General features: G+C 38.9%; 2 protein-coding genes across 3 annotated transcripts; one reads left to right on the top strand and one right to left on the bottom strand.

Moving 5' to 3' along the window:
- Positions 1-3,648: 3,648 nt before the first annotated feature.
- hap1 (huntingtin associated protein 1) lies at positions 3,649-26,086 on the top strand. The gene is made up of 16 exons (XM_014334389.1): positions 3,649-3,709; positions 3,992-4,303; positions 6,465-6,653; positions 17,075-17,151; positions 17,393-17,509; positions 17,617-17,711; positions 18,757-18,865; positions 19,041-19,119; positions 19,205-19,335; positions 19,428-19,502; positions 19,843-20,054; positions 21,713-21,931; positions 22,057-22,394; positions 22,637-22,825; positions 23,059-23,161; positions 24,451-26,086. Exons 1-16 carry the CDS (start codon positions 3,649-3,651, stop codon positions 24,845-24,847), a joined length of 2,703 nt encoding a protein of 900 aa, XP_014189875.1. The 3' UTR covers positions 24,848-26,086.
- LOC102308384 (cholecystokinin) lies at positions 26,071-27,080 on the bottom strand. 2 transcript variants are annotated; one of them, XM_005925131.2, is made up of 3 exons: positions 26,845-27,080; positions 26,496-26,759; positions 26,071-26,331 (listed from the first exon to the last, which is right to left on the bottom strand). In XM_005925131.2, exons 1-3 carry the CDS (start codon positions 27,026-27,028, stop codon positions 26,255-26,257), a joined length of 525 nt encoding a protein of 174 aa, XP_005925193.2. In that variant the 5' UTR covers positions 27,029-27,080; the 3' UTR covers positions 26,071-26,254. The 2 variants fall into 2 exon arrangements, with proteins under 2 accessions (XP_005925193.2, XP_042077530.1); XM_042221596.1 differs by having other exon boundaries at positions 26,233-26,348.
- Between the last annotated feature and the right edge of the window lie 728 nt (positions 27,081-27,808).

A 27,808-nucleotide genomic window follows, 5' to 3' on the forward strand; every position in this document is an offset into this window, starting at 1 on the left:
ACCAAGGTAGCTCTGAGCAAACACGTAAAAAACACTAACAGTGTTTGGTGTGTGTGTATTTTTTCAGTGTGGCCTCCCTAAAGTGCTTTGAGGACACCTGATCTAAATGCTAACGAAAGGTGCTTCATTTTATTTTACTGGACCATTCTTTGTGAAAGGAAAGGATGTTTAAGTGCAGTCAGACTGATCCCTGCTGTTGTGTGTCCCTGTATGAACTGTACTTTACATCTTTCCCATGTCACATGTGAACTTGCCAAAGTATTTGCACACTTCTGTTTGTTTCTTTGGCAAAGATAAAATCCTCTTACAAACAAAGTGACGTGTAGCTTTATTCCCTAATCAGCTCAAATCTTTGATTACTGAGAAAACAATTTCCCCACAGAATGCCTCACATTGTTTTATTTATAGAGTTCAGTCAAATTAGGAAGAGTTATTTTATTTTGCACAAAACAATACAAAATATTAAAATGTACAAGAATGTATATTTATAACTATTATTCTTAAAATATTATTCCGAATTTATATATATGTTAAAGAAGATAAGTTCTTAAGTCACATTTCGCACAATTTTACTAAAAATGTCTTGCTCTGAATTGGTGAGTAAGGTGATTGGATATTAAAGTTATATATATATATATTTTTTTCTATGTTTTATTGAACATGAAACATTGTCATGCTCTTTAGGTAAGATCCTGGCTTACTGGGATATGTTTGCTATTGATTTGTTAAATGCTTACAAAATCCTTTCACTTTGCTTTCACACCCTCCCTGTTTTTCTCTTTTACTATATAAAAATAAAAGCTTAGAAAAACCCCTCACTATCATTAAAACTGCCTGTTTCCTTTGAAACTGGTTGATTACAGTTTTTTTTGGGTCAAGGCTATTCACAGTTCCTTTGCTACATAGCTTTTACTTTGAAAGTTTGACAGTTTGGAAGAAATGTCAAATGAAAAAAATGCTTTATCTGAAACATTAAAACCAGCAAAAAAGGAAGACTGCTACTTTGTGTTAAATGGTGCAAATAACTTGCACTTTTGTTTTTACTGAGTTTTAGGCCAGTTCTGTTAGGAGCAGTGCAGAAGGGATCAAGAGAAAAGAGGTTTTCAGCTAGTGTGCAGAGTCTACCTTATTGAATCTGCTGGTGAAAGAAAGTGTTGACACTCATTGTCTTTTTTTACCCTTTCTCCTAAGTCCCTCTGTGTCAAATGCACCCTTCCTTCAAAAGCCTTGAGTCCAGGCGTCCTCTCTCCCTCCCCCTCCTAGCTCTATCTTTCTCTCTGTGTGCCTCAGCTCACGTACACACCCTCCTGGAAGGGCATTGTTTGCACAGAGTACCAATGTAGAGCTTTTCAAACACCCTTTACCTCTGCTGAGTTCATCTCAGTCTAGGCTCCAAGGTCAAAAGCGTGATTTTCTGCTTGTATCACACTATTTCAGTTCAAGCCAATAGCACAAAACACCATAATTATCATTGTTTTGTGAGATTATATTCTGCCCATATCCTAGTTGTGGGTACATTTTCAAAAATCTCTGATGGCATTTTAAGTCTGTTTTGTGTAGTTTTTTTCTCTTGTTTTAGACGCTGGTGCAATAATCTCTGCAGTTTCATTATGTTCTGCTCGAATCGTGTCCTAGCTGATTAATCAGCTGACTGGCATTATGCGTAGCACACTAAAAGGACAGAAATACAAAGGAAAGAGAGATAACTAATAACCGTGCCTCCAGTGTCACCCCTCAGTGTGACAGGGGTTTTGTTTGCCTTAGGGGTAACTAACCAGTGGTGTAACTGCTAAATTGTAACTGACATCGCATTAACATGAGAAGCTTGGCTGTCACTGTTCTTCTCTTTTAGCTTTTTGTGTGTATAGAATAATTCATTTAGTTCATACCTATTCTATCCATGGTCAGTTTTATTTTATTGCTTTAAGAAGAAGTCTTAGTTAGAACCTGTACTTTCTCCTCAAACCTCTCATAGATTTATTGTCAGAAATTGTGGGTCAGGTCAGGTTAGGTCAATATGAAAGCTGAAGTCTGTGACTGTAGTGTGAGAGAGGACTAATTTGAGCATGTTGGCCACAAACCAAAGCACTCACCTGATTGGATGGGCTGTGCAGTGGAGAACAGACACCAATGTGGATAAAGAGAAATCTGGGGGGTGGTGATAGGGATACTCGTGGCGGGGGGTTAATTCGTGATGGTGGAACTGTAGTCTTGACTTGTGTCATGTGCATATTGCCCAAGCTGAACTAGTAGCTGTTGCTTTAATTGGCACTAAGCCTTTGCCCTCTGGCCAACATGTTTTATTGACTGCAATAACTTGGCCGAGGTATCAAATGTCCTTTTGTTGCCCCCTGGGTAAACTGGGAAGCCTTTATCTGTGACTTCAATTAGTAAGAGAGGCATTATTTCAAAAATAATGCAGCGCTAAATATAAGCTATTTGAGCTCTGTGAGAATATTTCCAATATCTATGAACACACAGTTAAAAATGTTTTTGTGGAAATTTTCCCACAGCAGCTAGAGTGACTCAGACAGGACGGATAAGGTGAGATGATGTAGTATGTGACAAGTTCTTGTTGTTTTGCATTACTTAAAATAACAAGAAGCACTCCGAGAGCACGAACCTCCACCATGGCAGCTCACTTTCTGGGGAGTATTTACTTTTAAGGGAATCATATTGTATTTTGTAAATGTTTATTGTGTTTTCTTCTTTTTAAAAAATATACTTTAAGAAGTTTGGACTGCAGTAAAAACAAGTGTAGAGAAAATATGTGCCCTGTTAAAACCCATTTTAACATACTTGATATAATTCTAATTATTTTTTGTATTGATGTGGATTTTTGTTGAATTTTAAGTTTTTGATCATAAGTTTATTTTGTTTTGTCTCAAAAATACTTGATATATATTTAATCAGTTATAACAAGGTCGTTATAAAATTACGGAATAAACTATACTCAAAGTATCCAGTGCCAACATGGTAGTGTGAAAAGCTATTGTCATTTTAAATAGCTCTATAGAACATTGTTATCACTTTGACCTTCAAATTACTGTATTGATTGAAGGAGGGGTTGAAAGCCAAATGTGTGTCGTGATGTTTTAAATCTTTATACACCTTCTATATGCTGACAATACGCAGCACACTTAAAAGAATAATAGTTATAACTTATAAGGCTTTTTGTCAATTTCCACCTAATAAATCACTGAGTTGACCTTGAAGATCTTGGTGGACGTGAGCCAATTAAATCGTTAACATGACACCATTCTACATCCCTAGAACATTTTATCAGATTTAATTAAACATTTTTCAAACTATGGTGTTTACAGACAGAATGTACGTGTGTATATATATATGTATATATATGCATATGGAGGAAATGTTGATTTAGCTTTACTTTACTTCTTTACTTTAGGTCATAGTTTAAGTATCTAAATTCTTTTAGTTTTAGTCTAGTTTCAGTCGACTAGATATCACAAGATTTGTGCGACTAAATTTAAAGTTGTTTCAGTGACTAAAATACAAACTGTAAAAATTTGTTGTGTTGTGAGTTTCTCCAAACAGTTTACAAAGTGTTGTAGTTTCCTTGAGATCAAATGTGATTTGTATCCATATAACTGCTCTTCAGGAAAAACGGAGTTTTTCACACATATAATGTTACTGCACAAGGATATTACTCCTGATTGGATCACTTCCAAACTCATCCCACCTTTAGGTATTGTCTCACTTTCGTCATAAATAAAAGGTTGTTGACAAAATTAGCGGTCAGCGAAATTAACACTGTTGTACATACATATGTGCATGTTCTAATGTGTACAACATTAGCTGCAACTGTTTTCTTTTGTCATGGAGATAACTGCAGATGGTTTCTGAAACCTTCTAATGTTTCTATTCTCTTTTGTTTCCTCCTCTCTCTTCCTCTTTGTCCTCTCTCTAGTCATTACCTTCAGTCTCAGTCGGAGCCCAATGCCCTGGATGCCTGTGTTTTCCCCCTGAGCAACCGGGCGGCCTCAGTCTCCAAGTGGGACACCTGGCTCCGAGTTGACCTTCACCCTGAACCCCCCAGCCCCAGCCAAGCTGTCCCACCCTGTCTCAACCCCCCTCACTTCTTCTCCTCGTTCTTCTCTTTCTCCTCCCTTCTGGCCCCCACAGGCCCATCTGGACACCCAGTCAGCCTTCTCCCTCAATGAGGGGCAGGGGGAGGCTAAGGGGTCCCTGGACGTGGACCCTCAGCCTCTTCACATTGCTTCACAGGGGTACTTAAGTGAGCTGGGACAACGAGCCTGCCATGATGTGTCAACTCTAACTGGTAGGTCTTTATTTTTTTTAATGGTGGTTTGAAAGTCAGTGCCCCACCTAAATATACAAGTGAACTAAGCTGATCTGCATGTTTCTTCAGTTAATTCTGACTCAGTGTGCATCTATTAAGGCAGAGCTTCCCAAAGTGTGGGGCAGAGCCATTGCAGGGAGGGCGCAGTATGAAAAGGGGAAAAAACCCAAAACGCTTGGACACTGCTAGTACGGGGCGCCCACACAAACGCAAAGCAGGAGATGAAGCATAGCTGAATATGTTTCCAAACCAACTTCATTCTAAGCCAAAGACTAGAAAATATGGTGAAGCATATCTGCCCTTTGGTTTCACCTGCACAAGTGTCAAGATAGGTCTCCCCTGCATAATTGGTTTTCCCTGCGTCGGGAGCAGCACTGGGCTCTTCAAATCACGGACAAACAGGATCCCACATTCTTGATTTTTAGTTCACAAACACTTCTTGTAATGACTAACTACTCCTGACATTTTGGAGATGTTAGCTCTTTATACAGTAAAGTTACAGTGGGATACAAATAATATCAGGCTGATCCTGCCACGATTTGTTCCCCCTGTCTAAATCACGGACAAACAGTATCCCACAGTTTGTCCGTGTGACAGAGAGGCACAGAGAGGCATTTTTTGAAAAATGTATTGATAGAAAAATGTTTTCTAAAAGGGAACGGGGATACAATTTGAGGGGGGAATTAAATTTAAAACATCCTCGTATCCGTACAACATTAAAAAGTTTTTGCATCTCTGTGTGTGGAGTGAAGCTGTGGAACAGACTAAGTAAAGATATGAAGCAATGTCCAAGCATGGCGCAGTTTAAAAAGCGGTTTAAGGATATGGTTTTTACAGGGTACAGGGAAAAGGTAGAGATTTGATAGGGTGTTCTTGTCTAATATTTTCATGTGTGTGCGCAGTGCACGGGTTGTTGGTATGGGTGTATATATATATATATATAGTATATATATATATATATATATAATATATATATATATATATATATATATATATATATATATATAATTAATATTATATATATTTATAATATTATAATATATATATATATATATATATATATATATAATTGTAGGTTGTGTATCCTTGAGGTGTTAATGGGGTTATTGAAAATGTGTATATGTGTGTATATACGTATGTATGGATAGATAGAAACATATATGTGTATATATTTAAAAAAAAATACACATAACATATAATGTAATTGCAAGGAGGTATTTCTGTAGTCTATTGATACTAGATAGTGGAAAAGGGGTGGGATTAAATAAGCTTATGCTTCTTCCTGCTCCTTTTTGAACATGGACGTTATTTGGAGTTGTGGTTGCTCGTTTTCCTTTTGTTTGCTTTGTTCATTTGTCTCTTTTAATTCTATTTTTTTAATACTTTTTCAACATGTTCAAAATAAAGATTCAATCAATCAATGTTGAAAAAACAAAGTGTAAAAACTGAAGATAGAGACAAAATACTGTTAATCTGACTATCTGCCATTCTGCAATTCATCTCATGTAAACAATAACGTGGCGCACAGCGTGACGTGAAAAAGGCACATACCTTTGACGTTGCGTGACGAACTCTGCATTCCTCGTCCACACGTAAACGCAAAACAGGAGTTTTGAAAAATCTCCGTTTTCAGTGATTCGAAACGCCGTTTACGTGTGGATGAAACAGCTGTGTTTTCAAAAATACCCGTGTAGCTGTGGACGTAGCATAAAAGAGTTAGTAGTTTATTTTATTACTACCTGTAATTTATTGCAAATGACTTGTATTTGCTTAATTGTTTACAAAATATTTGAGGTGTGAAATAAACCGCAATGGAGCAAAATATGGGTGTGTGTTGTTGGAGATGTGACTGTGCGTGTGTGTGCGTGCGCGCGGGAGGTGGGGGGGAGACATTTTTCTTGTAAAACAAAGGGGGGCCTAGCAAAAAAGGTTTGGGAACCACTGTATTAAGGGATTGCATTGCATTGCAGATTCAATCATCTGTCAGTAGAGGGCAGTGTACACTTGCAGGTGACATTGGCTTTGTTTTGGGTCTTAATGTCCACTTTCTTTTTGTTTTTCCTCTCTCTCATATTAATCCATACACTCATCAATCTTCATTAAAAACATACATGTGCACACAAACAATCCCCACACTCAGACCTTTGTTCAGATCTGCCGGAGCTTGAGATAGTGAGCCTCCTATCTGAGGGTCAACCCAACTACACTCTTCGAGCAGACAGTGTGTTTGGATATGACAACGACGACTGGCTGCACACCCCTCTGGTGCCACCAGAGGTCGTACTGGGACTCACACATGACCAGATTGAGGAAACACTCAAATACTTCTGTGAGTACTGTTTCATTTCAGCTCTGACTGAATTGTAAAGTTGTTGTTAGAAAGGCTATAAAAATGGATTATTGACTTATTTAACTCTTGTTAAAGCAGCAACAAACTTATTGTACTGTAGCTGTTTGTGAAACATGCACAGTGAAGGAATTTTAAAGCATTAAACATCAAAACTGTTTCAGTTTATTAATACTCTGGAATGTCTTTGTTTGAAAACTCTCTTCAGGTTAAACCATCAGCTCTTCTATTAAAGTTATTACTTTAAGTCACAGGTGTCGAACTCCAGGCCTCGAGGGCCGATGTCCTGCAGGTTTTAGATGTGTCCTTGATCCAGTGCAGCTGATTTAAATTGGTAAATTACCTCCTCAACATGTCTTAAAGTTCTCCAGAAGCCTGGTAATGGACTAATCATTTGATTCAGTGTGTTGAAACAGGGTGATATCTAAAACCTGCAGGACACCGGCCCTTGAGGCCTGGAGTTCGACACCACTGCTTTAAGTCATTCCAAAACATACATTATCTTCTTTTTCATTCATTATAAGATTGATTGTTTGTTTGCTGTGGGTTTTTACCTCTTTGCCCTTAGAGGCTGAATGGGTATTGTCGCCACTCCCCCGGGTGGTGCGTAGCGTGGACACCCAAGTTTTGTAAATTCGATAACTCAAGAATGACGAAACTGAGGATTTTGTGATTGATATCGTAGGTGCATGTACTAAAAATCTTAGAATCCCTCTAAGGTCAAGGGCAGGGGTCAGATTTTCTGAAAATCTTGTGATTGAGATAATTGAAGATGTAGGATTTTCTAAATAATACCACACTAAAATTAAGGAAATTTGTGTTTGGATGATTTTTTTCCTGTTTTTTTACAATGGTTCTTTGCTACAAATCCTATACTATTAGAAAGCCTGTTGATTTTCTCCTTAAATGGTAAGACATTTGTAAGGGAAATTCATTTTTGGGTTGGGCAGCAGAGTTGAGCATGTGGGTTGCTCCCATGAAAAACTTGTCAAATCTTCTCTGCTGATTCCAAACAGCTTTTGTTTGGTGTTGTTTGTTGGATTTGAAGATTGAAGTATGAAGAAACAAGACATTGTGACAATTTATTAATTTAACAAACGGTGGAGGAACCATACACAGGCACAAAAGCTTGACACCTCCTCCTCGTGCTGGTCACGCACAGCTGTGGGACAGCGTCACAGTCTTCTACCAGCATTTGTTGAAAGTCAGCCAGTTTGATTGTGTTATTCATTCTGGAACGAATGCTGTCTGCTGTCTTTGCAAGCTCAAGCTGATCCCACAGGTGTTCAGTAGGGTTGAGATCCTGACTGCAGGCAGGCCACTCCATCCTCTCCACTCCCAGATTTTGGAGGTAGTCTCTAATAAACCCTGCTCTATGGGGGCGAGTATTCTCATCTTGGAGCACAGAGTTCTGTTCCAGACTGTGGAGATATGGGATTGCCACTGGTAACAGAATCTCATCTTGATATCTCTCTGCATTGAGATAACTCCAAAACAAGCCTTGTTTTTCTAGTGAGGGAGATGTCGCCCCACGCCATCACACCGCCTCCAACAAAAGTAGATATCCTGTTGGTGCCGTAATCAGCATAGCATGTCTTTGACCCTAGGATCCAACTGCCACTGGCAGAATCTGGAGTCATTGCTGAACATAACTTTCCTTCACATTTTCAGGTTCCAGTGCACATGCTGCTGACACCTGATGAAGGGTAGTCATGGCAGGCCTCCTGGCACCTCTGGAGGCCTCTCTGGAGCGGACATTAGAGACTGGCTGTGTGCGGTCTGTCTGGTTAGAGAGTACCTGGGGTAGAGAAGATTTGCCAACATTTCCATGGGCAGAGCCCATATTCTCATCTCTGCTGCTCAACCCACAAATGCATTAGATGTGGCACATTTAAGGGGGAATAAACAGACTTTCTAACAGTAGTTTGGAAGCTTTATTATACATATTTATTGCTAAGAAGCATTTTTGCAACAAAGAAATAATTAACCAAACACAAATTTCCTTATTTTTCTTTACTACTTTATTTTTTTTCCTGTTTATATATGCCGTGAATTGATAAAGGAATTGTGCAATCAGGTTGTTATCTTGTACTTCTGTTCAATCAGATCTCTTTTTGCTACCACAGTCTCCCCCTGCAGGACGTTAGAAAAAAATGCAACTTTAAATATATGTGCACTGATGTCTATCTTCAGACGTTAAAGTCTGTGTTTTATATACAGTCTATGATTATCACAGGCCCTGTTGTGTAATTCGTTCATTTAATACGTAAATGTTTGGTGGCAGTAGCAGGAAACGTCATCAAGCTAAGCCCCTTTCGTGATGTGCTAATAGTTACCCTATGCTAGTTTGTCTCTTCTGGTTGAATTAGCGTGACTCTCTCACTTAAAAAATACAAGCATATTTAAAGTCGTACAGTATAATTACAATTTCAAATGTTTTTCCTTCTGTCAGTGTATTCCTTCTACAAGAATGCTTGATCCATGGTCGGGCAGATATTTCGACTGAGATCTGTTTAAGGCTGCCATCTAATCCTGTTTATGTTAAATTAACTTGTTTCCGAGTAGGTTTGACCTTACCGACATATCACTTTGACAACCAACCAAACAGTTTCAGAGAAGAGGTAATTCCAGGATGACATCAGATCGTGAACAAAGCTGTAATCCAGCTGAAACGTTAATCCAAGTATGGAAAATGACCCCCTGACTCAAAGTACCTTTTGTAGAAGTTGCAATCATTTTTCAGTTTTCCAGCTCTGAGTCTTTATTCAATGTGCATGTTTGCGGTCAATCAAATTATTTTTATGCAGAATTGGTTTTGCCATTGTAACAGAAACTGTAGTATCTATGGATTCATGCAAAATTAAGTTCTACTTGTGTTTACAGACGATAGATAAACATGATGATAAAATATTTTAAGTTGTGTTAAAGTTTAGTCTTTCACTTTCCTGAATTGCTGCCTTTTTAGTGGGCTCAATCTACCAAAATGTTTCATTGTTGCCATAGGGGGGAAAAAAAAGTTTATTTAATTTAGTAAACGTGTACTGACTTCAGCTCCTCATAGTTGTTTTTACCTTTAAAACATCACAAGAATAAAAACGCGTATTTTCACAGGGAAGTAAGAATTAAAATGTAGAGATTATCCCAAGAGAAAAATCAGACAATCATTGTGTTAATTTTTCGCCTTTTGTTTTAGAGCTCAGTCTTTGCCCGAGTAAAGTTTAGGTTTGGTTCGTTGAACATTAATATGTTACTTTTGATGGTTGGCCAAGAATGTTCTCACGGCCGCTTTGTACTCGATAAGGTACTGAAGGAAAGACAATAAATGTGAAGGCGCGCCTGTCAACATAGTAATCGAAAACAGACTAGTTAGCTGTTGTGCAGCACACAACGCACGTTTCGGTTTGCTTTGTAAAGATATAAAGGGAACAGTACTCACAAGAGTGAATATGAACATTTTAATAGTAAGCTGCATTATTGTGTTTATGGCCTATAAAGTTTGGTGAATGTGTCATTGCTATAGTGCATTTAGTTTTTATTCTGATCAAAGACTGGATAAACTAACTAGTCATACAAACTTACAGTTTTCGAGTATTAAACTTGGAATATTAAATATTAAACCTTTCATTTCCATTTATGCTAAATGTTTTATTTTATTATTTTAAATGGAGAATAAATATTTCAGGAAGCTCCTTTTCATAATGTTTAAACTTGGTGGTAAGAAATAAAAAGGACCTTCCATCTCTCTGGTCGTGCTGTGCACCTAACCTCCCCCACGCGCACACACGCACCACATTTAGGTGAGTCGCAGATGTCAAATGTCACTAATCCGATTAAGCAGTCATGACTTCTAAGCAGTTTATGCTGCAGCTCCGCAAACAGCATATCCTAATGGCGACTCTGACATCACTACAAAGACAATGTTGGCAGTCACTTGCAACACTGATGTTAATACATCCTCTGTTTTAAATAAAGTCATCATGAACTACTATAGAGTAGCTGCATGACTCAATGCATCTGTTGTTATTGTCCTGAAACATGTTGACTTGCTCTCAAATTATAAAATACAGCTGATGAGAGAATCCTAGAATTGGATTCTGTAGTTCTTTGAGGTATTTAATATTGAATTAATAATTTTGTTAATACATTTATACACTATTATACTATTGTATGTTTCTGTCATTATAGTTGGATCTCTTTTCATAAGGAATATTTTTATATATGAAGCTAAATATGTAAATAACTGCCCCATTACCTTATATTGTGTTTTTGCTTGTTTCTATATTTTAAAAATTAAAAAAGGAGTTAGAGTGGTTTCCTGTCCCTATAGCCCTGATTTATAGTAATAGGATTGCATGTTTGTGTCCTCGTAATGTTAAATAGGCTCTACCTACGTGATGCCAACCCACGTATTGCTATACGGAACAGGACAGACTAACCTGACCCATGCAGCCTGTGCCATGCTGCTGTGACTCTTTTTGGCATGTGGCATATGGTGTTGTTTGAGTTCTTTACTTAAGCTCACACCCTGCTCCTCTGTGCTCTTTCTTGGTGTTTTGTTTGCAGTCTTGCGCTCATTTGATATAATGCTAGTTAATGAAAAACACTTTTCAATCATTTCTAGGATTGAGATTAAATCTCTTTCTAAATACTGATCACAGTTAATGTTGAAATTGGTGCATATTTTAGCATTGTGTAGAGTATCTGGCGTGTCACCGAATGTTGAATTTGTTTAATAATATTTATGTAACGATAGTAGATCAAACCACATACACAATGTATAAAGGCGTTGTCTCAAGGTGCTCTATGTTGTAAGGTAAATCCACATATAATCACTGATGTTGACCCCACTCAGTTCATTATTTTGGTTTTTTAGCCTATAGCTTTACTGTTGTACTTTGCTCTTTCTGCATTCTTTGAGCATACAGCTAAAGAGCCAAAAACCTGCTAAGTTTTTGCTCTAAAGAACCAATGTAGCAACTTATAACATTGTGGAACATATAGGAGCTAAAAATTAGACTTTCTTGTAAGTAACTGGTCAGAAAATAAATATAATTGTTTAGCATTGGAAATTGTTTAACCTAATGTGAAAACGTATATGAACTGAACAAACAATGAGTAGTATAGCCAGTTTGTCAAGGAAGTATTAAGATAATTTTTTTAGCGCTATCAAAAATAACAGTAATGATTCACAAAACCAGTGATCCCTAACAAGGAGTGCATGGGAAGTAACCATGAAGCGGCTCAGGCACGCAGTAAAAGGAGATTTTTTGGTTCAATTAGAAACATTGTTCTCCAGCATATTTGGATATTGATTCATGTTTTACCTTTCCATAAAGGATCATAAAGTTATCACAACCAGAGATGCGAGCACTACGTGATGACTGTGCACAACGTTTTTTCTGTAGATGCCCTGAAGCAAAACAAGGTGGCAAGTGACCTTCCAGGGTGTTCCCCTGCATGAATATGATCTCATATCAGCTCATATCAATGATATCAACTCTCACTTTGCAGACTTTTATCAGTAACATTTGACTCTTAGTAAGCAAAGAAACACACAATGAGTTACACAAGTGTCCTATTTCATGTTATTGAGCTCTTACTCAAAGTTTATAAGGTGATCTTAAGAACTATATCTGCAGGATTTTCTTTTTTTTAATGAACGTGCTAGATTACAGGTTTTCTTTTGTTTCTGGCTGGTGACTTGAAAGTGAAGCTTTTGTCACTTTTTTTTATTACTAAGGGCGAAGTCCACACATCATTACTTCCTTATAACCATTTGCTTTTCTTTTAGTTGTGTTGTCTCTTGTCTCATGGTTGAACCATTCCTTCCGTGGACGTGCACGTAATTCACGTGCATTCTTCAGGGAATAACAAATGCATGAATGTCTTTTACAGAATTTGACAGGCACACGGTCAGTTTGTGGGTGAAAAATTAATTAGAAGGTAAATATTTGATTGTAAGAAACTGCTTTGGCTTGGGCAACAACTGAAGTCGCAAGATGCACAGACTGGACATATATGATGAAGATGTAGAATATTTGTGACTTTTATATTATTTTAGTGTCTGTAATATTTTTACAGAGAAAAACAAAAAACTTCTTCATTTTATTATTATCTGTGAAAACTTACTCAGTAATTAAGAACAGGGGCTTTTGCCTCCATCAGTCCCCTGTGTGGGGTGGGTGTGACTCTGCCTGCACCACTATTACGCAGAGCCCCCTCCTCTATCTGGTACTGCGTATGTGAGGAGAATTAGACCAGCCACTGGCATGGATGGAAGCTACTATCTTGCTCGGTTTACAGGGGTGGGTGGGCTTTGTGCAGCATCCTTTTGAACTGCACCAAATGCCCCAACCAGAATTATTGTCATTTGTAGTCTCATGTCACTCATATCTTTTAATTATTGCTAACAATAATTAATAAATATCAGATTTTATGGCTTGCCATTTAGACTTTGATGCCTCCTTTACCCCTTCTCCTTTCCCCCCCTCTTTTCTTACCCGGTAGTCCAACGTGGCCAGGTGAAGGGAGGCAGGCATGACGACAGATGGCCCTTACAGTCTGACGGATTATATATTAACAACAAGCAGCTCAGATTCTCATGCACACGCAAATAGAGGCGTATACACTCACTCACTCACTCACTCACAGTCTAGTTGATATTGCTTTACCCTACACACACGCCAGCAGATTCATGCCAGAGACACAAATGGTTTGTCACAGCACAGCTGACAGACAGCAGGAGTAGAAGAACGAAGGATTTAACCCATGGACGGAGATACAGAGAGCAGTTTTTCATCCATCACCATGGAGGTGTGGAGCTCCTCAGCATCTGAGGGAGATGAGGAGGAGAGGAGCCATTCCAGTCTTTTAGATGAAATAGCAGAGGAGAACAAATGCCACAACAGCAATAACAATAACAACAACAACAATGACAACCTTTGCAGGGAGGTGACACAAGGTGAGATGTGCTGATCTTCTTCTGCAGAGCTCATACTTAGAAAATAGAAATAAGAGAATATAGAAGTAAAATATTAAAGGTCAAGTTCAAGTGCAACTCAGATATTCTTGTCCGGTGCACTCTGTAGTACATTGCGTTGTCATGGTCCTCGTTATCTAAGCACTTTAATACTTAATGGTGAACTGCGTATACTGCAGGGTGCAGTTGTGTCACTGAAGATACACTGTGCAAATGAAGATTAACCTTTAACAAAAAGCGAGTCTTTGCAGACCCTGCTTGAAGCTTTAGTTCAAAATTAGAGCATCAAGAGGTGTAAAGTTTTGTAAGTGTATTCAGTTTCAGTTTTTCCTTTTAGTGTTGTGAAGGTCAGAGTACCTGTGAGTGTGTATGCCCATGCATGCTGCAGCAGCACAACTAAGCTGTGTATGCAAGCGATCAAATTATAATTCTCGGTCATTCCATTTTGTGTTTTCTCTTTTTACTGTATGGATCCAGCGTTACACTATATATGTTTTTTCCTTCCTCCTGCAACAAACAAAGGGGGGGGGGAGCAAAAGCAAAATTAGCTTTAGTTTTTGCAGGACAAGTTAGAGAATTTAAACATATTTCTCTTTCTAAGAATGACTACTGTTTAATAGATGTGCTTTTGAGGAACAACAACTACAGGTGCATTACTGTATTGCTGCTCTAGTTCCAATCCTATAATTTCAGGAGCTTTTTCCTAAATGTGACTGGTGCATTAAAATGCACCAATTTAAACTGACATTTGCCAAATTGAGACATTTTACATAACATAATTTTTTTTTTTTGCTTTTTCTCCAGATCAGTTTGTATACCAAAAAAAAATCTGGTACTGCTCTAGTACTTTATAAGTAAATGCATGCCTATGTAGGCTTGTTTTTATCTGAATGACTGTGTGACATGTTCCAGGCCTTTTATTTAATGTGTGCATTTATAGCTGTATGTTGTGTGGGTGTGCATGACGGTGCAAACCAAATGTTAATCAGAAATATAAGTCCTATATTTCTTTTTAGTGACATGTATTTTAACTTGGATCTGTCCCTTAATACTGTTATTGACTTGCTTAAACTGCACTAAAAATGTACAGACAGATTTGCACTAGGAAGTCTTGTGAGACAAATATTTTATCCTGCCAATCCTATCAAATGGTCACCTTCAGAACAATACAGATCAATGATCACTGTAAATGTTATTCCTGGAGCTCATCTATGTCCGTCTGATCCCTCAGCCTAACAGACGTCATAAGCGCACCTAAGTCATTAAGGAACAGTATTAGACTTGCAGTCCATTGAACTTGACTAGATTTAGCTCAGCCTAGACCCCAAAACCTCTACCTGGATCTGCTCTGTGCCGTGACAGCTGGGTTAAGAGGAAATAGATTAGGTATTTTGGCCAGTGGGATAGAGGGTGTAAATAATACACAGTACTCTAACTTCAGTTTAATGTTCTTGTAACCACTGAGATTAGGCAGTAAAATGTAAAAAAGTAGAGTGTTTCTTCTTGGTTTAACATGTCATTGTTTTGGATATGTGAAAATGAAAATGTGTTCCTACCAGTAGTCCTGCTGCAGACTTTCCCCTTAGCACTGCACTTTCAGGACAATAGGATTTAAAGAAGTTAACCTATTATCTGATTAACCTTTGTTAATTTACAGATTCTATTGTGGTCATCACATTAGTGCACAAGTAGACGTGCATCACTGTGACGATTTGCTGTTTCGTTTCCAGTTTGGATTATTATTGACCTTGAAGTCTTATCTCTATTGTTGAAATGTTGCTGAACATGTGACATTTTTTCATTAGCAGATTAAATTTCAGGATTTTTGTAACACTTGCATTTGTTTGATTATGCTCACATTTTAAAGAGATTGGATTTTAATACGAGACATTAGACAGTATCTCTGACCTGACTTTTATGATGCAGACCTGCAGAGCTAGTGTTATCATTCAGTGGAGGCCGGGTATTCAAGTGCTTTTGCCTTGCTGCAGTGTCCTTGAGAGAAACATATTATCCTGCCAGGTGACCTGTTACATAGCCAACAGTGAGCATTACAATTGAATCCAAAGGGTGGCAAGCATCATTTGTCATCTCTGTGTGTGTCCTAGAATCAACTCTTTGGTTTTGACACATGATCCCCACCACTGCTCCTGAGAAGTCTTCAACAAAATAATTAAGTTCCTGATCTCACATATTTTGACAGTGACCAAATTTTTCTTTGATCTTAGTAAAAATAAATCCTGTAGATGTGGTTCATGCTATAAGTTATGGCCAATATAAAGTGTGCTTACACAGAGCAATGCGGTACAGTCCAGCCTAAGGTTGGGTTCCTTCCATTAGGCTGATTAGATACTGACACAGCTATCCAATCACTGTGTTTCTAGGCCAAATTCAGGACAGTCTAATTGTGTGCCAGGCAGCTTCCCATCTCTTTAGCTAAGCTTTCATCTGAAGTAAGATTATGCAACTTTAGAGATGTTGCATGCAGAATCGTAAGCTAATCCAAGCTAATGTCTGCACATCTTTAAGCAGATTCTAAAACACTGTATATATGCATTTTACACAAATGAGGCATGCCACTAAACAGTACCTATAATTAAAGGCATTATTGCAAAGACAGAAACAAAGTGAAACCACGATCTCATACCTATTAGTAAATGTCTGAAAAATAATTTAACCTATTGAAATTTAGAAATGATGATTACACGAATGCCATTAATGTAAAATCTGTCTTATCTGTCGTAAACGAATGACTGATTAATCCTGTTCGCCACTTCAGCTTTAACTGGCTTGTTTACAATATGTCTACTTCACTGTACAGGATGTAAACAAAGTTACAGGTCAATAGCCAGCCACTGTTATCCTTTCCTGGTGTGAATACCTGGTCAGTTTAGTCCCTGTACATGGACCTATATTAGCATCCAGGAGAACGAGGTCTTTAGTGGCGTCTTATCCGGGCTAAAAAGGATCAAGCTAAGAGGATCAGTTTGTGGCTGACCATGTGGAGCTGTTGTGTCTCGAGATCTGGTTAATGATAAATAGCAATAATGTAACTTTATCAGGTAGGCGGGTCTTTCTTCACTCCAGTGGACATCTTGTTTTTATCTTTTTGATAATTCAGGTTCACCAGTGCATCGACAAATGCAACCAAGCAAAGCAGCTTTGAATAGAAAAAAAGAGATGTTACAGTAATGGACAAGAAATATCAGGAAAGTCTTTACACCGTAATATCATGTAACCTATTAAAGGTATTTGTAAAGTAGAAACGGGAAGAGATCAAAGTGACAAAAGCAATCTAGTTGTCTAGTTAGCCTTACACCATCCTACTGTAAGCACGGCTGACTTCTTGCTGTTCTCTTCCATTACCATCTACAGTTATGTCTTTTCCTTCATTCATTAAATTCATCTCTCACTCCTCCCATAGTGCTGTCCTCAGACAGAGTTGGCCAGGTCACCAAGACATATCATGATATCAAGGCGGTCACCCACCTGCTGGAGGAGGTAAGACAGAGACGCACAGCAGATGAATGGAATTTAAGAGGATTAGACTTATCTGCCTCACAGATCATCACTGTTTGCCACAGTTTTCTGCATATTTTTGTCACCTCTCTCAGTGCTATCTACTAACATTTTGGTCTTACATAATTACGGTTTAAATTAGTACAGTGTAATCAAATCATTTAAAACCTTAAACATATCTCAACGTATTTATTAATTTATATGTTTGATTATGACTTTGCAGAAAGAGCGTGATCTGGAATTGGCAGCACGGATTGGCCAGTCCCTCCTGAAGCAAAACCAAGAACTAACGGCACGTAATGAAATGCTGGATGAACAGCTTGAAATTGCAAAGGAGGAGGTAAAAAGAAAGGCTCCTGATACACACCTGTATAGCGAGATGGAAATATTTCATCTTTGTTGTGCCACACTCTGCTGTGCTTAAGTGATCGTGACTTGTTTTCCTAGATTGCTCAACTGCGCCATGAGCTCTCGATGCGAGATGACCTCCTTCAGTTCTATGCGAGCACTGAGGAGATTGAAAACGCTCAGTCACAGTCACCGTGAGTACACAAATATGCACATATGGTGTAATGCACAGGGTTGAATGATGACGAGCTGCTGGCAACTTGTTTTGCATATTGTGTATAAGTCTTACTTTAACATATGTAGCTTTTTTCTGACTAAAATTGTATTTGTCTAAAAATCTGTAACAGAGGTGCAATGCATCCTATACTCTTTAAAAAAAAAACTAACTATGCTTCAAGATGTTATCACAAAGTAGTTTCAGTGGACTTCATGCTGTAGTGGTACCAAAATGTTCCTCAGTGTTTATGATGGTGAATGTCCGCTATGAAGGATTGTGTTTACACTGTTGGTTACTACCTTGGGCTTATACATAAGTAAACAGACGTCAGAACACTGATCCTCTCAATGTCTTCAGCTAGTAAAACCCTCCTCAGCAGTTAATCATTCCTATTACACATTATTAGACTCTGTTAACTTAGATTCATCGCAGTGATCCATGCTAATTATTTTGAGTGTTAATTATATTATAAAATAGCCTATTTATACAGGGCTTAGCACTTGATCATTCTTTTTCAGAATCAGAATCAGAAAGGGTTTTATTGCCAAATGTTGAGCAGGTTTACAACATTAGGAAATTGCTGCAGTACTTAGTGCAAACATACTGTCAGATAATGCTTAAATAAACATAAAAATAAAAATTAAAAGTGCTAAGTAGATAGATATATGCATGAGTGCAGGTGGTGATCAGTGCAAACATGGAATGATGCAGTGAGCACAGTGTAGGGTCATGTGTTAGTGGTGGGAACAGTCATTTGGTTTGTTCATGAGAGGTTCTGGTGCGAATGGACCAGAGCCCCCTGCCTGAGGGGAGCAGGTCAAACAGACTGCGTCCAGGGTGAGAAGGGTCAGCTATGATCCGAGCTGCACGCCCCAGTGTCCTGGAGGTGTACAGGTCCTGCAGAGATGGAAGTCTGCAGCCAATCACCTTCCCAGCAGAGCGCACAACATCAACATTTTCATCGCTTTTCTTATAAAAATTTGGATTTTATTTAATATAAGTGCATTTCTTTCTTTCTTTAGAATGAAAAGGAATGAATCATCAAGTTCACTCACCAACTTCATCCACTATGACTTCCTACAGCAGAAACTGAAAGGTTTAGAGGAGGAGAACCGCAAGCTCAGATTAGAGGTATGCACCAACTTTGAAATTAAAGAGATATTCCTGTTTGTTATGTGTTTATTTATTCACTTATTTGAAAAGAAATAGTACAGTATGCAATGTGTCTTTGCTCATTGCACACAGTTTTCAAGACTGCTGTTCAGCATCACATATGATAATTGATTATTAATAATTTTTTCTGCAGGCTACTGAGCTCTCAACGGAGACATCAATCTACGAGGAGCAAGAACAGGAGCTGATGATGGTGTGTGTGGATGAGCTCTGTAAGTGCCACAGTCTTGCTTCAGTCAATGAAAATGAGAATTATAAGTCAGGCACAAGGAAATTTATGGGACTTGTGTGTTTCAGCATCTGCCAATAAGCAGGTGGTTGACTTGTCGGAAGAGCTAGCGCGGAAAGTAGAGGATTGTCTCAGGCAGCAGGAGGAAATCAGCTCGCTGCTCGCTCAGATCGTTGACCTGCAGGCACGCTGCAAAGGGGTGAGAGGCTCACACATGTGCACAGCTTTTGTTATGGATTATATTAAATACTTGTGTTAAAACTTTTACAATTCTGTTCTCTTTCCGTCTAGCTCACCCATGAGAACGAGGAGTTAAACCACCAGCTGAATGCCTCCCGTGAGAGCCAGCAAAAACTGAAATCTGAGGTAAGATACTCGCTTTGTAATCTCTGTGACTTCAACGGCATTTTTGGTGTTGGATTAAGATGATTACATGAGCTCAGTTTTGATTTGTCTTTGTGTGTGGCTGAAAAGCTCTCATAATATAGACACAGATGTAGAGTTTGAGGTGTTTACAGAAACCCATTTTTGGCTTTAGATAAATATGCTGATTCCAGCACCGCTTGGTGATTTATTATCAAATGTGTATGTGTAGAAGCTTATCATAGCATTATATATTCAGCTGCTCCTGTGTATTTTGTCAGTGGCATGACACTTTCCCCCCCTTGATCTACAGTTTGACTGATTTGTCACCCCCTGTCTCTAGCTCAAGGACTTGCAGGACAAGTACTCAGAGTGTAAGGACATGCTCCACGAAGCCCGAGAGGACATTAAAAATCTTCGAAACAAGAGCCTGCCGAATAGCACCGTGCAGCGGTACACTTCATTGGCCTCAGTCCTCCCCATGGACTCACTGGCAGCAGAGATTGAAGGCACTTTCCGCAAAGGCCTAGACACCCCAGCTCCCTCAGAGTACAAGTGAGTCTGTAACCTGCGTCTGTTTGGCTTATATGCACATCTAAAAAAATCCTTATCCACTTTGTCTGGTCTAAATTGACCAGATTGTACCGTGAATATTGAGTAGCAGTTGTAGTTTCATGTTCCTGTTTTCATAAGAATTATTTTCTAGAACTACAGAGATAACTAAGGTTAAACAAGTTCAGCTCTGGGAAACTACCTTTATACCTTAAGTACTTAAATTCTGTGGTAGTTCCACTCCCTGCCCTATCACACCTTAAACTCAAATGCCTTCGTCAAGTGGCTTTTACTTTTATAGCAGCTCAGCTTTTATTAGACACATTCTTTAGAGAGGGAAAAAAACAGCAGGTACAATAGTACTGACTGAGTTGATGCATGTTTGAAAATAATTACTAGTAAGGTTTAGTATGTTACATGTTTATGTGTTATTGTGGTAATTTTTTAGATTAAATTTCTACAATTTGGATTTCAGGGAATAACAAGTTTTACTTGACTTACGTTTTGTTAGTACATAATGTTTTCTGTTAAAAGAACTACATCAATGTCAATTGTGTGTAATGACGCTACTTGACATCCATCCATGATTTAGCTGAATAAATGCTTAATGTTAGTTTTGTATTTGATAATTAATGATTTTATAAGGTGTTAGATGGTGTCAGAAAGATGGAGTGGGCCAGTAGTTGATTACAAACTAGTATAATTTTTATTGTTTTGCGTTCTCTTGTATAAACTAAGAAGAAGAAAATTACAAATATGTTTTAATCAGTCTGTGAAATTCTGAACAAATTAATAGTGGAGACAGTGACTTTACCCCCATGAAAAATGATCCGTAGAAATGAAAAAGGAAACGTGAAAAATGAAACGCACATCTGTTCTTGCTTTTTCTTCTCTTTCATCTGTCTCTCACTCTGTGCATCTTTGTTATGGCATTTTGCATTCAAAGCAATCTGTAGTTTGTTGATTTAATTTCTTGTATGGATGCATTTCCCGTATTTGGGTAATTTTTTTGTTTTAGGAGACAATATACTACAAAGAACAAGAACATCATCAACCAAAATGTTAAACAAAGTGAACCAGAATTTGAAATGCAAATTGAAGTGAAAATCAATTACAAATTTGACCTTTTATTTATTCAACTTATAACAGCATATAATAATATGTCATATACTATTTGAAAGATACGTCACTGATATATAATAACGCATTTTATTTGAAAAAACAGAATCTCAGACTTGCCTCACTCTTTGCATCAGCCTAAGATCCATAGCGCGAGGCATTCACTTTGCCAGCAGGCCTGTTAAGCTAATAGACTTAAAAGTATTGTAGGTTACACTTAAAACTGTTACAGCTAAGTTTTAACTGACACAGCATGACACCTTGGTATATCCCAACACTGACCCCTTTTGCTTATCAGTACCATACTGGTACTGTTAACTGGTAGTTTCTTTTGTTAAAAGAGTCTCCAAACAGAGGAGAATCTTTTAAGTTCAAGTTTGAAGGGTTTTCTTTGTTGCTTCTAAATGAATGGCAATTATACAATTACCCTCCTGTAGCTTGTGTAAAATTTTGATGAGTTTCAATTCTGAATATTTTTTTGGAGGTGTGTGAATGTGTAAGAGAGACACTCATGTCATTACTTTTGCTGTTTCCTCTGGCAGGAACCACCCCTGGCGTGTTTTTGAAACCGTGAAAGTGGTGAACAAGGCTGTAAGGCAGCGGTCTCAATGCCACTCACCAGGTGTGCCAGGCTCCAGCCCGGTGTCCGCACCTTCCAGCTCTAACAGCACCCCTCGGACCAGCTACTATGGCTCCGATAATGCCAGCCTGAACTTGGAAGACAAGCCGAGCTCCAATCATGCTCAGAAGGAAGACAGCAGGTAAGACTGCACATCAGATGCCACAGTAATGCCTAAAGATTCGACACAGATTTTACATTTTGGGATACAGTTTGAAGCTGTAGGATGTTGAATTTAAAATAATGTTGTTAATTTTTCCTTTTTAGCGTTAGTGGGCCAAAACGTTTAGGTCAACCAGGCACACCAGGAGGCCAGGATCTCGAAACTGCCTTGTGCAGACTCTCAGTCCGCCAGCAGAACCACTCTTCTGACCGACCTTTCTTCGATGTGGAACGCGAACGTAAACTCCGTGCCTTGGCAGCAGACAGTGAGGAAGGCGAGGGCTCTAGTGGCTTCCTGACGCCAAATTACAGCCTGGCCTCCAGCCCAGCTGCTTCAACAGGCACCAACTACTCCAACGGTAGCTCCCGACACTCCTGTGGCTCCTCGGGAGGATCCAGGTCCTACCTACCTGACCGTCTGCAGATTGTCAAACCTCTGGAAGGTAAAATTTTTAGCTTTATGTTTCTCTAATCATGTCTTCAAACCTGCTTCAGCATTTGTGCAGTCTTGATGAAGCATAAGAAAGTAAAACAAGACAGAAAATGACGAGCTTCTTCACCTTAGCCTCTGTAGTAAATCCCACGGATGAAAAGCTGCCCTGCTCAGAGAGCAGTATTTGTAATGCATCTGTATTGTATTACCACACACTTCAGTGGCAACACCTTCTGAATCTCTACTCTTCAGGCTCAGTGACTCTGCACCAGTGGCAGCAGCTGGCCAAACCAAACCTGGGAGGTATCCTGCATCCACGCCCGGGAGTCCTAACTAAAGACTTCAGGGAGCTTGAAGTTGACATACAGCACGTCTACAGCTTGAACGACCTGGAGGAGGATGAGCCAGACCTGTCACACCTCTCTGGAGCTCACGGCATGGGTACGACACATTGGCACACTACACACACAAGTCAACTAGTTGTCTCATTTCTACTCAATTCCAGATGACATATTTACTGAAGTGCATATCTTCTCATTATAGAGGATAGCTCCCATTCCTTGCAAAATTAGTGCAGGGTTCATCTTCATTCAGTCTTTTAGTGACTCTTTAGATGTGTGTCCTTTCCTACATGTGTAGTTTAACCTACCTTTTTCCCCTCCATGACCTCACAGTCTCTTCATCGGGTCCCAACCTCCCTCAGATCCCTCCCACACATCCCATCACCACCTGCCAAGTCCTCCAACCCTCCCTAATCATCCCCTCCTTCTCCACTAGGTAAGAACATACTGTTTTGGGGTTATTTCGTCTTTGTTCATTGTGTTTTTTCACAGCTCTGGCCAAGGTAAATACTCTTTAGGCAGTGTTAGTTGGATTTTGTATTAACCTTTTAAACTAGATTTACTAACCCAAACTTTTTTTTCCAGTGTCAGTTTCATTAAAGCGGGCCTAAATTGTTTGTTTTCTTTATTTTGTGAAATTGTGTGCAGCAATACTAAATATGGGCAAAGTTTGACATAATGAGGTCATTGTGTATGCTCTTTATGACGTCAGAGAAGAACATTATGGCCATCCCAGGCACATAGCTCTTAGCCACAAACTGCTTTTTAAGTATTCTGTTTGCAAGGGACAGCCAATCAGAAGTAAGCTGTCTTATAGGAAAGGTGGCTTTAAAGGCACCAACACTAAAATGGTTCATTTTATACAGAAGATGACTTGAATGAATTACTTCCCCAAGGCTCTAAGGCTACTAATTTAGACTCCAAGAATAAAATTGTGGAGCTGAAAATGAGCACAATAGGTCCACTCTAAACAGGTATAGATATTACAGATTGCAGTTGCTCTGTCTTTCCTAACTTCCATTCTTTACCCTCTCAATGGTAGAAAACGTCTGTCAAGGCTCTTTCTCCAACTCTAGAAGGAGCCACCAGGGAAAAGTAAGAGCCTGGTGTTATAAATGCACTCTGAATGCTTGATTAGTGTCTGTAATATTAACGACAGAGGCATGATCTCCAGCACTTCCAGTCCTCACTCTGTGCATGAAATGAGTGATCAATAAGTCTAGAAAGGAGTTTACTGTGTAAACATTTTAATATATTTATAAAACATAGATCTACCTAAATCTAATGTACTGCATTGCCTTCCACGGTAAAACAATTTAAAAAGTTGGTTCACTGCTTTTAGATGCTAAGTAGGATGTAGTGGGAGGTCTGTAAATGTTACTTGATGCGCCATGAGTCCTACTTCCATTATGCATGTTATCTTCTACTAACGCTGTGCCTACCGTTGTAACATCTGCTCTTACTTGTTTTTGCTCCCTGCTGAGTTTTTTATTATATATTTTTTTTACCATCTCTTCCACTTTCTTCCACACCAGATCTGTTTTCCTCATCACTGGGATATTAACATCATGTTTCTCCACTTTTTAGTGTTGATGTGCTAAACTAACCAAAACGTCTCACATCGTCTTTTTTTCCCAGTCGGTTTATATGAATATGCATGTGCTTCTAGAGGAGATGTTATGTCATTTGGTTTTAATATTTTGTTTGTTTCTTTTTTTTTAATAGCCTTCACTCTTTCGGCCTGCCACCTTCTCGGGACCGTGAGCACGTGAGCACTTCACCAGCCTTGCAGCAGGACTTTGGCCAGGGAGGCCAGACAGCCACCACAGAGCTTAGCACTTCATCATTGGGACTCCTGCAACTGCTGCAAGAGCGCGGCATCTCAGCCTCCCGTCATCCCCACCACAACCTGCACTACAGCCGTACTGGAAAACCTTCATTTTCTACAGTATCAGACAAAAGAGGAGACTTTTTCTCTCACAAAGAAGGACGAAGGAACATTTTTAGCTGGAACTTGGTGGAGAAGCTTCAGAGTCTTGGGTTGCACAGAGTAGCAGCCTGGGGGATGAGGGGCCCCAGTGACAAAGACAGGGAAGCAGTCAGACCTCCTCCGAAAGTGTGATGCATTCACCTCCACACTCCTCTCTCATTCACCATAGTGACTTTGCATAAAGCCATGCGATTCCTACTGTGCACTTCAGTGCCCACCACAGCACCCGTGTCTTGAAAAGAAAAGCCACAGAATGTGTTAGAGCCATACTTTCAGTTATTGGTAGTGTGCAGTACAATGTTTTTCTATGAACTTGTGCACGGTAAATTATTCTTTACATGTGGGACATTTTCATCTCAGGAAAACCACCTGATCACTGCTGTGTTGTTTGATTCACACTTTGCTTCTTTTTACGCAAAAAGGAAAATGATGAAGAAAAGAAATATTTTATACTTTTGTGTTTTGACTTTCCTTTTACAATTTGCCCCACCCGCAATCACTGGTTTTAAAAAAACCTCCTCACTCGTCATTTTATTAGTTTCCAAAGAGAAACATGAGCTATGTGTAAATAATAACTGTCATTTAGGGAAATGAAAAAAGACAATGTGCTGTAAATTACTGAGAGTAGAGAAACCACAAACAAACCAATGCTGTCCCTGAAAGTGCACTAAAACGCAGTCTGGTCTTCCTGCTTATTCGCTGCTATGTTGACAAAAGTATATAGTATATAAGTTTGTCAAACTATTCTTAGAAAGAAGCACTGAGAAGAAGCCTGACGATCCAGTGACTGAACTGAGTAATGTTAATCATATTAAGCAGTCTGCCTTGCAGTCCATTACTTGCTCTCACATGCACACTTCCATTTCACCTCTAAGCTGTTTAAAGTTACGCCTTTATGGACTTTATTCTGAGCCAAACCTCACCACAACCAAATCAGATTTGCATGCTGCGTGGAAGACGGTGAAGCAACATGTTGACTCCAGTGACTCAAAGTTTTGTTTGTAGAAATCTGCTGTATAAATCATGTCATCGGGAATTTTTAAACCACTGGGATTTAAATTTAACCGAAATCACGCTGGGCATTTCAGAGTGATATCTGTGACAGTAGGCGCAATAAGTAATATGTAATAAGTACAAGAGTTATCATGATAATTTAAACAGCATCACTCTGGTTGATCAATCAGCTCTGGCGAAAAAGCCACAGGATAATGTGGATTTAAAAGGGAAGAATTCATAAGCAGAGATTTGTGTTTCTACTTAAATTAACCAAACGACTGTTTCTGTGCGCTGTTGTTTGCTGTAACTCTACATGTCAGTGTGTGCGTAAACTGTACCACCTGTGAATAAATGTTTTCATTTCCACCAAGTTCACTTTTGACTCTTCGTCCACTCATCACCAAAGATATGGAATAAAAACAAGTGCAATAAATCTGCAAAACTGTTTATTTCGAAAGTTGCATGGGAAGTAAACGTCCACTTTTTTTTATAAAATCTGAACAAAAAAGCAGTGCGCCAGCTCTCCAGCTGTTGTGATGTGCCTCATTCTGTGTCCCGGCGGCCAAAATCCACCCAGCCCTGGTAGTCCCGATCCGTCATGCACTCGGAGTTCATCAGCTCTGTGAACAAACCATTCCTACAGTACATGAACCACAAACAAAAGGGTTCAGTATGCAAATCTGAGCATTGTCTTGGACCTCCGCCTATTCACACATTGCTCTAATTAGCTGAAGTGAAACAAGATGACAATCACAGAGCTTTCCCACCCAAGTCTGCAGCATACCTGAAATTGCTTGCATTATTTGTTTGGTCATTATCTCGCGCTCATCAACTGAAAGGTGCGCCCGTCGTTCCACCCGTGCAGAGTGAGTGCGGGGTGCTTGCCTCTGTCTTCCAGCCGAGTCTTTTGCCATCTCATGTTTAGCTAGAAGCTGCTTGAGAACATTTGTCTCCTCAGTCTCTCCGGTTTCAGTTGGGGAAGCTGCTCCAGACACAAGCAGAGCAACCAGCAGTGCAAATACCACGAAAACTTTCCCTGACATTCTCTCTGCGCAGTAAGAAAGAAACATTTGAGTAAACATGAGATGTATTCTAAAAAAAATTAGGTATCAAAAATGGCAAACTTACTGTACCTGTGAAGATAGGATGAGATATGTACACAACAAAGTGTGATGAGCGTGATGTCTCCAGTGCACAACTGCTGATTCCCAGCAGGCTGTCTCTTTTATACCCAAGTTTGGTGTCAGCATAATGGCTTTCAATCAAATACTGATAATGGTGTTCACCACAGAGCGTTTGATTAAGAGATGGATACATTGGAAAAAGGATGTGCGCAAAGGAAATTATGCAAGTTTACATGGAGAAACACATCATTATATTTGTCACTTAAGACCTTTTTTGCACTGCAATAACAATAAAACAACTCGATGTGTTTACACTGAAAATCCAATATTTCCTTAGAAACCATTTAAAACAATACAAATCTGATGTAACAATAAAGACACTGTTAAAAAGTCAACTTTAGGGAGGAGGAAACACAGGTTTCCTGTACCTGTACAGAAACGTACATTTAAACAACGTCCCATTTCTTTCAGTTTTTTTTAACTGGTAGTATTTATTGAGAATACTATACAAGTCTTTCAATTTGCACATTATATGTTGTTTACATTGCTACTCCTCATATTTTTTATATATTTTCATCCATTCTCTTCCATTTATCATTAAAAAAATCGCTGAGGGGCTGGAGCCTATTCCAGCTACCATGGAGTCAAGAGTCACGATACACCCCGAACGGGTCATCAGCCTGACGCAGGGCTAAGACATAGAGACAGACAACCATTCGCAATCACATTCACAGCTATTTATTTCTATTAGCATGAACTATGTAAGTGAAAGTAAAGCAAGTGAAAACAAGATACCTAAAATCACTTAATGAATCAGAATCATCATTGAAATTACCCCCAATTATAAAGCAAAACACATCACATTCATTCATACTTGGATTGAATGTATTTACCTGCAGCTTTAAAGAAAAAAAAGTAGAAAGTTACATAGACGTTACACAGATGTCCTTCATAATGTTCAGGCTGTAAACAT

The sequence above is a fragment of the Haplochromis burtoni genome, unplaced genomic scaffold (genome assembly GCF_018398535.1).
Source record: "Haplochromis burtoni strain Fernald_Lab_line unplaced genomic scaffold, NCSU_Asbu1 Contig_70, whole genome shotgun sequence".
NCBI classification, from domain to species: domain Eukaryota; kingdom Metazoa; phylum Chordata; class Actinopteri; order Cichliformes; family Cichlidae; genus Haplochromis; species Haplochromis burtoni.

What these genes read in the sequence shown, in the direction of transcription:
- hap1 (XM_014334389.1), top strand. Translation starts at nt 3,649, where the DNA reads ATGTTACTGCACAAGGATATTACTCCTGATTGGATCACTTCCAAACTC. An exon ending in AGCAAAAACTGAAATCTGAG is followed by an intron (nt 19,503 to 19,842) that starts GTAAGATACTCG and finishes CCCTGTCTCTAG; the next exon opens with CTCAAGGACTTGCAGGACAA. An exon ending in GATTGTCAAACCTCTGGAAG is followed by an intron (nt 22,395 to 22,636) that starts GTAAAATTTTTA and finishes TCTACTCTTCAG; the next exon opens with GCTCAGTGACTCTGCACCAG.
- LOC102308384 (XM_005925131.2), bottom strand. Translation starts at nt 27,028, where the DNA reads ATGTATCCATCTCTTAATCAAACGCTCTGTGGTGAACACCATTATCAG. An exon ending in ATCTCATCCTATCTTCACAG is followed by an intron (nt 26,760 to 26,844) that starts GTACAGTAAGTT and finishes CTTACTGCGCAG; the next exon opens with AGAGAATGTCAGGGAAAGTT. An exon ending in AATAATGCAAGCAATTTCAG is followed by an intron (nt 26,332 to 26,495) that starts GTATGCTGCAGA and finishes GTTTGTTCACAG; the next exon opens with AGCTGATGAACTCCGAGTGC.